The sequence below is a fragment of the Rana temporaria genome, chromosome 1, assembly GCF_905171775.1.
Source record: "Rana temporaria chromosome 1, aRanTem1.1, whole genome shotgun sequence".
Classification (NCBI taxonomy): Eukaryota; Metazoa; Chordata; class Amphibia; order Anura; family Ranidae; genus Rana; species Rana temporaria.
The window spans coordinates 152,954,642-152,964,641 of NC_053489.1; the positions used below are offsets into that span (position 1 = coordinate 152,954,642).

Below are 10,000 nucleotides of genomic sequence, written 5' to 3' on the forward strand. Positions count from 1 at the left end.
CCCCCACTGTAATATCCACATACCCCCCCCCCCCACTGTAATATCCACATCTCCCCCACTGCAGTGGCTTCACTAGGGTTGGTGTCACCCAGTGCAGAAAAAAATGGTGTCACCCCCCCTCAGTAAAGAACCCCCTCGGGGAAGACACCCGCATCAGTACAGAACCCCCCCCCCCCCCAGGCAAGACACCCCCCCTCTCAGGTAAGACACCCCCCCCCCTCAGGTAGTACAGAAACTTCCAGCGGTGTGTCCCACGGCCACGAGTGCGGGCTCCTCCTCCTCTGTGGGTGTAAACAGAGGAGGAGGGCCGCTGCCGGGTGTACCAAGATGGCCGCGGCTCCAGAGCTAGGCCGAAGCCGCCGCCTTTCCTAATGTTATGGCTGCGGCTCCAGAGCTAGGCCGAAGCCGCGGCCATAACGTTAGGAAAGGCCGTGGCTTCGGCCTAGTTCCGGAGCCGCAGCCATAACATTAGGAAAGGCCGCGGCTTCGGCCTAGCTCCGGAGCCGCGGCAATCTGCTGATCAAAGTGTGTGCCAATCCGAAGGGGGTGACCCGTTCGGATCACCTGTGATCCGTTGCATCCCTAACATCTAGTATCTAGTACTTTGTATGACCTCCATGATTTACAAGGACAGCACCAAGTCTTCTAGGCATGGAATGAACAAATTGACGGCATATTGCAACATCTATCTTTTTCCATTGTTCAAGAACGACCTCTTATAGAGCCTGGATGCTGGATGGAGAGTGATGCTCACCTTGTCTCTTTAGAATTCCCCATAGGTGTTCACATCAAGAGACGTACTTGGCCACTGAATCACTTTCACCCTGTTCTTCAGAAATGCAACAGTGGCCTTAGATGTGTGATTTGGATTGTTGTCATGTTGGAAAAGTGCATGACCACCAACGGCACGGAGTGATGATAGCGTCTTCTCTTTCAATATAGAGCAGTAAATCTGTGAATTCGGGATACCCTCAATGAAATGCAGCTCCCCGACACCAGAGGCACTCATGCAGCCCCACAGAAGGACACTGCCACCACCATGTTGTACTCCTCACCTTTACGACGTCATACCATTTTGAAGCCATCAGTTCCAAAAACTTTTATCTTGGTCTCATCACTCCAGAGTACAGAGTCCCAGTAATCTTCTTTTTCAGCATGGGCCCTTCCATTCTGGGTGAGCTTTGGGAGAGGCTTTCTTTTGTCGATGCCATCCATCCATGCCATTCCTCTGCAGTGTATGCCATATGGTGTCATAGGGATCAATCACCCCAGTTTGGCTTTCTAATGCTTTAGCTAACTGCAGTACACTCGCATGGTGATTTTTATCAGAAGATGCTCCTGTTGAGGTGTTAACTTTCGTGGGCGGCCTGGAAGTCTCTGTGAGATGGTCGCAGTTCAATTATTGTTACATTTTTGTATCACTTTTGCTACAGTATTCTGACTCATAAGTGAACCATTGCTGATCTTCTTGTAGCCTTCACCTTTCTTTTGTAAAGAAATTTTCTTTCTCAAGGTCTTCTATGTGGTGCCATTGCTGACAGCATGAAATAAGAAGGGGTTTTCGTTAAGCCAGGGCTCGGCAAATCCCGGTCGCCATGGCGACTAGAAATGGTGTCCTGGCGACTTGGCTTGGGAAGGTTTTTGTGAGCTGGCGCCATCTGATGGTGAGCCGTTGGTATTACAAGTTATACATTACAAGTTAAACAGCAATTCTAATGTAATTTTTCACTATTTTTCACTGCCATCTTCTTCCCTCTAATTAGAACCCCCAAACATTTTATATATTTTTTATCCTAACACCCTAGAGAATAAAATGGTGATCGTTGCAATACTTTCTGTCACGCCGTATTTGCGCAGCGGTCTTACAAGCGCACTTTTTTGGGAAAAAATTCCACTTTTTTAAATTAAAAAATAAGACAGTAAAGTTATCCCCATTTTTTTTTTTTTTATATATTATGAAAGATAATCTTACCCTGAGTAAATTCATACCCAACATGTCACGCTTCAAAATTGCGTCCGCTAGTGGAATGCCGACAAACTTTTACCCTTTAAAATCTTCATAGGCGACGTTTAAAAAAATCTACAGGTTGCATGTTTTGAGTTACAGAGGAGGACTAGGGCTAGAATTATTGCTCTCGCTCTACCAATCGTGGAAATACCTCACATGTGTGGTTTGAACACCGTTTACATATGCGGGCGCTGCTCACGTATGTGTCCGCTTATGTGCGCAAGCTCGTCGGGACGGGGTGCGTTTTCTGGCTCCTAGATTCCAAGCAAATTTGTCAAACCCTGCGTTAAGCAACACCCTTTTATAATCAGCTGCCTGCTGGACACCTGTTTAATGAATAATTAAACTCACCTGTAGTTGAATTCTTAAGATATTGTTTTAAAATTTTAGCTTTGCTCCTAAGACTTTTATTGGGATATATTCATTTTTGCAACAGGGTCTTGAATTAATTTGTTAGCAAAAATACTTTTTTTTGTGTCCGCAAATTAACAAATCTTGGTTGCAATCAATGGCCCACATTTGTGGGAGTATTTTGTAGTATAGTGTCCCATAGAAAATGTTGGTTCTGAAAGTAAAGGTTTTCTGACAAATCTGTTGGGGGTGTACTCATTTATGCTGAGCACTGTATATGATGTACAGTATATCACTTAGGTTTAAACTACATGGGCGCTGAGGCCCATACACCATGAAATACCTGGTTATGCATCTGAAGTCGCCAGGTATGGGCGACACAGACACGGCCTAGTTTGGCAGAGGTGCGTGTGAGCGAATTGCGCACAGCTCTGCATTTGGGGGTTGCTCAGCTGCTTGATGGACATATTGGGGCGAACAGATGCTGCGACCCCATAGACTTACAACTGACTGAATGCTGGTGTATGGGCTCAGCGCTCGTGTGAATGATGCCATCAGTGGATGAAATAAAATTCTGATTTACTGCAAATGGTTTTATATGTGGTGTGAAATCCTGGTTTTAAAATGTTTCGCTTATGTAATTAAAATGAACAGAAAACTGAATGTTACTTTGTGTCACCAGTTTCTTAAGTAACAGGCTTTGTGTGGTGGCCCCATTACCAGTTCATGTGGACTTTGTATTCTGGCATATTGCTCAATGTGTTGCTGTAAACCCGGTCTTGGCAAGGAATAACATTCTTGTTTTTTGTTCTTTTCTTTAAGGGAAAAATCTTTACACAAATGAATATGTGGCAATTAAACTGGTAAGTTCCATTTTTTTACAGTTATTACACATAGAAAGTGTTTAATTGCCTACCTCCAGCTTACACTGAAGCTAAACTCCAGGAAAGCATCCAAATGCACAATGGGAATGCATACAAGGAACTGTTTTACCTTCCGAATGTTTGTTGTTCTGTGGAGTCAGTTGTGTGATCCAGTCACCCCTGCCAGACAGCACAGGAATGTTTCTGCTCTGAGAATGGCTGTCATCTGAGGAGAAGGGGGCTGGCTGCCTGTGATCTTATGAGAATACAGTAAAGCCTAGTTTAAAAAAAATCAAAGCACTTGTTTGCACAAAAATATTGGACAAGAGGGCCTGGCTCGCAGTCTCCGCTTTTATTCATCCCAAAGGTGTTCCATCTGGTTGAGGTCAGGACTCTGTGCAGGCCAGTCAAGTTCCTACACCCGAACTCGCTCATCCATATCTTTATGGACCTTGCTTTGTGCACTGGTCCAAATCATTTGATGGAGGGGGGATTAGGGTGTGGGGTTGTTTTCCAGGGGTTGGGCTTGGCTCCTTAGTTCCAGTGAAGGGAACTCTTAAGGCAGGGGTGCCCAACCTTTTTAAAGAGCGAGGGCTACTTAAGCAAATTGGTAACTGGTCACGGGCCACAATGAGCAGAGTAGGAGGAGGACTGGTACGTGTCCACGGACACAGCCCTCTCTACTCTATGGGCCCCCCTGATCCAATCCGATTTACCCAGACACATGTTCGTTTTACATCTGCTGCTCCATAAAGGTGAATTGTAAGTCCAATTGGGTTGGACCGATCATGTGAAAGGAGCCTAAGGCTGCTTTCACACTGATGCGCTGTGATTTGGCCAAACCCACGGGTGCAGCACAGTGCACCTGTGGATTTTCTGCGTGTTAGCTGCACTTTGCCGAAAACTTCTATTTTGCAAGTGTGGCGCACTTTCTGAAAGCGCAACAAAGCCGCAGAAGTCTATGGCTTAGTGCAGGTAAGCTGCATCTGCACTGCACCTGCGGATCAGTTTCAAAGAAGCCCAGTATCCACTGCAGAACAGATATACTCGTATATACTGTGAATTTTGTAGTAAACTTACCTTTAATCCTCTTACATTCAGGTATCGTCGACTGTTGCTGTCCCAGGCAGAGTGCATTTGGTATCACTTTGCCTGTGACAGGAGCCGGTGCTATACAGGAAGCATTGTCTTATGTGGCTCTGCTCCGCAGCCACTTTCTTCCTCTACCAACGGCTTCATTAACAAAACTGCTGTTCTGGGATGGCGGGTCGGCAACCCGTGATCTGGGCTTGCCAACCTGCCATCCCAGAGAAGGAGGTCGAGGGTCACATCAGAGGGCTCCGCAGGGCCACGTGTGCCCCCCGGGCCACTGGTTGGGCACCCCTGTCTTAAGGTGTCAGCATACCAAGACCATTTGGACAATTTAATGCTCCCAACTTTGTGGGAACAGTTTGATGGCCCCTTCGTGTTCCAACATGACTGTGCACCAGTGCAAAGCAAGCTGCATAAAGACATGGCTGAGCGTGTTTGTGCAAGCCAATCAAGTTGCTCCACCCCTGAGTCCTGACCTCAACCCCATAGAACACCTTTGGGATGAATTTGAGCCCAGACTGTGAGCCAAGCCTTCTCGACCAACATCAGTGCCTGACCTCACAAATGCGCTTTTGGTAGACTGGTCAAACATTCCCATAGACACACTCCTAAACCTTGTGGAATGCCTTCCCAGAAGAGTTGAAGCTGTTACAGCTGCAGAGGGTGGGCCAACCCAATTTTGACCTCTACTGACTTAGACTGGGATGCCATAAGTTCATCTGTGTGTAAAGGCAGGCGTCCCAACACTTTTTGGTATAGTGTATCTATAGATACAAAAACGTATTGTTCCATCCATGTATGAGTTGGATGGAGGAATTCATCCAGCTGTGCCATTGTATTCCAACAGTGGGACTCGGAATATACTGGCAGAACACACTGCTTGGTGGCAGCAGCCAAGAAAAAAAAAACTTCCAACCGCCCCATATGACAAAAGTCGATCGTTAGACCCCCCCCGTTAAGCATGAACAGGCCATAGGTCGATCCAAATTTGGCTGTTCCCTGCTGAGCCGGGCAAAATGTTGATAAATTTATGAGCCGCTTTAGACATGCTGTTCAGGATACTGTTGGGGCTCTTAACGTGTGTTTGTGTATGTACACACACACACGCACACACGCATGTGTATGTGTGTGTGTGTATATATATATATATATATATATATATATATATATATATATATATATATATATATATATATATATATATATATATATATATATATATATATATATATATATATATAATGCATACATTTTTTTTTCAGGGAAATCTGTGTTAATTGGTACTTTTTTTTTTGGCCTGGAGTTCAGTTTCAAACTACAGTATTTGTTGTATTTGCTTGAACTTTACGTATTCCTCAAAGAATTCGAAGCCAAGTGCCAGGCCAACAAACTGTTTTCTTTTTGGGGTTCTGGTTTTTGGCCGCTGTAATTGTCCATACATGGCATGATTTCTTCTGTATCTCTAACTATACTGATATTTATATCTGCTGTATTGGTGTACCATAAAGGTCTGATGTCTTCTTAGGCTGTTTCTATGTAATGATCCTTCACTGTTGTTAATGTGTATGTGGGTTACATTTATATTATTTTTCACTTGTAAATTGCATGTATTCTTTACCAGGAACCTATGAAATCCAGGGCACCACAGCTGCATTTGGAATATAGATTCTACAAGCAATTAGGATCTGTTGGTAAGTCTGCAAAGTGTTAAATATTTATGTATTGTTGCCCTTTAGCATTGTTGTGTGCTTGGCATACAGCAGTGCTTTTTGCACATGGAGTCCTCTCCGATCTGTAATACATGGTGTATGCCAAGCTTTAGGAAGCCCCAAGTGTTTGGTATCCATAGTGGCAATGTTCTATACATCTCTATGGATACTTCTCTGCCCAGGCCCCTCTGAGACATGGATGTGTTTCAAGTGTGAAACCGTTTTGTTCTTCGGAGTGATTACACGCAGCTACTTCAGTTTGTACTTCTTCACCAGTGATTGCAGTCAATATGTCTTCCAGTAATGTTTAGTTGGCTGGTTATCCGGAGGCGAGGGATAAGTAAGCAGCAAGGGAAATAAACATTGATGAATTTTCTTGCTCTATGTATTACATAGGCTTTCTAGGCTATATCCTCTGCACAGCATGATGGTCAATATTTTTTTTCTACCGTTAACTATCTGTTCTCCAAAGTTGCATTTGTAGTAATTGGTTATAAAAAATAATTATTTAAGGGTCTTCCCAAGCTAATAACATTTGAGCCTGGCTTGTGACCCCTGTGTTGTACAGAATACTTTATTGCTGTTCCAGATTTACCATTTTTCTTGTTGCTTGTATTGCATGTTTTTGAATGTCCCTGGTTTTGTTTCAAACGAGTGGCCGCCTTTAGCGCTGAACTGGTGTGTTTATTGATGTGTAGCCATGTCTGAAACCTTTGTGGTTGATATGCCAAATGTTCCTCCCCAATGAAACTAGTTAGCTGCTATATTTGGCAGAATGAGAAGGAAAGTCTGCAGCATTCATATCCTGAATATATACCAAAAGAAGGAAGCATTAAGTGCCTGCAGAGCTTTAACATACATTATATATAAAGAGTGCATGTAAAGAGAAACTATATTGAGTTTTGGTCAGCTTTATTTGACTTTAGGTTTAAACTGTGTGCATTATTTTAGATGGTGGCCTGTACCATTGGGGAAAGTGGTTATCTACAAAGGTAACTAGGTGTGTCCCCAAAACCCACCAAGTCCAATAAAATACAAGGGTTATAGCTCAGAACATGTTTTATTGCTCCTATTCAGGCAACTTCAGGAATCCCTCAATTGGTGACCTGCACTGGAAATGGAAATATGTCTGTTCTCAGATCCTAAATGACTTTCCTATATAGTATACTGCATGTGGGGTACTAAAGGTTTGACAAATTTACTTGGAATCTAAGAGCTTGGAATCTAGGAGCTTGGAATCTAGGAGCCAGCTAAAAAAGTTAGGAGCCAGAAAACGCGCCCCGTCCCGCCGAACTTGCGCACAGAGATGTCTGTAAGCCAGGGTTTGACAAATTTACTTAAAATCTAGGAGCTTGGAATCTAGGAGCCAGCTAAAAAAAAGGTAGGAGCCAGAAAACACGCCCCGTCCCGCCGAACTTGCGCGCAGAAGCGAGTAGCGCCCGTATATGTAAACTGTGTTCAAACCACACATGTGAGGTATCCCCGCGATTGGTAGCGCAAGAGCAATAATTCTAGCCCTGGACCTTCTCTGTAACTCAAAACATGCAACCTGTAGAATTTTTTAAACGTTGCCTATGAAGATTTTAAAGGATAAAAGTTTGTCGCCATTCCACGAGCAGACGCAATTTTGAAGCGTGACATGTTGGGTATCGGTTTACTCGGCATAATATTATCTTTCACAATATATATATATAAAAAAATTTGGCTAACTACCAAGCCGCCGAAAGCTGCTGAACATCCGAATGGACCATCAGCTGTACACGGCGCCAGCGCACTATAGCCAACATAGTGACACACTCTCCAGATGCTCGTGCAAGGGGTGGCCTTGTTCATGATGGGAGCATGTGAGGGGCGGATGGCAACAGAAGGGGGCATATTTTGTAATGATGGGCAGTGCTGTTAAGATGGGGGCGGAATTTGTCACGAAACTAAAACACATCTCCTAAACAAATATAACTGTTTCAGTTTTGTGACAGTACTGCCCATAATTACAAAATACGCTCCCTTGTGTTGCTATCCGCCCCTCGCATTATCCCATCATGAACAAGTCTGCCCCTTGCAGACTTGCGCGACCATCGGAAGCATATTCCTATGCAAGCGCAGTACGGGGGGGGGGGGGTCGTTATTCGTCAGAACACCGGCATACACAAAGTCATCAGCGTCCTCACCCTGCCCTACGTACATTAGGTCATGTGACGTCTTCAAGGAGTGGCGATATTGGATATAATTTTTTTTGGATCATTTGCACTTTATTTTGAGGATATTGTAGGTTGATGGGGCGGAGTCAAAACGGGGACCCCTCCATGGACTCCGCCCCCTCAGCTCCCGGGTGAGGCACCTGCTGCTGCCGTCTTGGGGCCACATATTTGTAGCCATGGTCAAGCTCAGTGGGGAGTATGGGGACTTACAACCCCTCCTGCCCTGTGCCTTTACAACGAATACTATGCCAGATTGCCAAACATATACTTTTTTATCCTAGGTACAGTGTTACACACCCCTGAAGAGCGAGCTGGATCTTGCAAAACTAGGCTAGTCGGGTAGTATGATGCCCGTGTACTCTGTCCACTATTATAATGGCACACCATGCATCTGAAACTGCAGTGTGTGTTTTTGGGTGCATGAAACTGCATGGTACCATGTGGCTGCCCAGCAGGGGACGTTGTGGAGAAAAAAGTTGGGGGGATTTTTCTCTGCATTTCCTGCAAGTACTGCAGCTCTTTCAAGTGAATGGGCTGCCGTGTCTGTGCAGACGTTTATTTCACCATGCTGTGCCTGCACTGTATGGGTTAACATGCTCGTTTTTTTCTAGGCCTCTAGGGGATTGCAGAGATATACTTGCCTAATCCTCCAATATACAGACTGCAACTCCCCCCCCCCCCCCCCCCACAGACGCTACCAGTCTGGGGAATGGACGGTTTCTGACGCCATCACGCACTGGACACGAGGACAGCGTCAACCTCCACCGCTGGACGTGGGGGGGGTTGGGTCGTGTTTTTTGAGAGGATTGAAGGGCTGGTTAAAGCGGGGTTCCAACCACAATTGGCATTTTTTAAATGCATGTCCTTTCATCATGCGTTTTTATAATATAAATCTGGTCACTTACTATTTTACAATCCGCCGCCGCTCCGCATAGTTATTCAAAAAAGATAGTTTATAAAACTATGTCCACACCGTTGTCATTTTGCTTGTGGGCATTGTGAAGCCCACAAGCACTTCCTGGAAGTCTTGGATGGGGAGTGCTAATTGGGTAGCGCACTGCATCCTGGGAAATGACACACATTTCCCAGGAGCATTATAGGGAGATGTCAATATCCTAGGTGATTCCAAAGGCAGATTTCGAGGGACCGCATAGCAACAGGCATTTCCAGATGAGTAAAACATATTTTTTTATTTTTTAGGTCTAATGAGCACATTAATGGGGAAAAAATAAAAAAAATTGGGATGGAAACTCCACTTTAAAGTGGAGATTTACCCCAAAAGTTAATTTTTAACATTAGATTGAGGCTCGTCTTGTCAAGGGGAATCTGGTGTTTTTTTTAAAATCGAAGCAGTACTTACCATTTTAGAGAGAGATCTTCTCCGCCGCTTCCGGGTATGGGCTGCGGGACTGGGCGTTCCTATTTGATTGGCTTCCGACGGTCGCATACATCGCGTCGCGATTTTCCGAAAGTAGCCGAACGTCGGTGCGCAGGCGCCGTATAGAGCCGCACCGACGTTCGGCTTCTTTCGGCTACTCGTGACGTGATGTATGCGACCGTCGGAAGCCTGTCGGAAGCCTGTCAATCAAATAGAAACGCCCAGTCCCGAAGACCATACCCGGAAGCGGCGGAGAAGATCTATCTCTAAAACGGTAAGTACTGCTTCGATTTTAACAAAAACACCCGATTCCCCTTGACAAAATGAGCATCAATCTAATGTTAAATTTTTTTTTCCGGGTGAACTCCCGCTTTAAATACAGCTTTCTCTTGTGCCCCCAA

General features: G+C 44.9%; 1 protein-coding gene across 8 annotated transcripts in view; it reads left to right on the plus strand.

The window, feature by feature from the left end:
* The window catches only part of CSNK1G3 (casein kinase 1 gamma 3), a 149,440-nt gene that overhangs the window by 23,507 nt on the left and 115,933 nt on the right, over positions 1 to 10,000 (plus strand). For 7 of the 8 annotated variants that reach the window (XM_040344410.1, XM_040344400.1, XM_040344425.1 and 4 more), the window contains exons 2-3: positions 3,182 to 3,222; positions 5,936 to 6,005. In XM_040344410.1, the coding sequence (XP_040200344.1) occupies positions 3,182 to 3,222; positions 5,936 to 6,005 (111 nt within the window). Of the gene's footprint in view, positions 1 to 3,181; positions 3,223 to 5,935; positions 6,006 to 10,000 lie in introns of those variants that run through there. The other variant, XM_040344458.1, reaches the window with a different exon arrangement.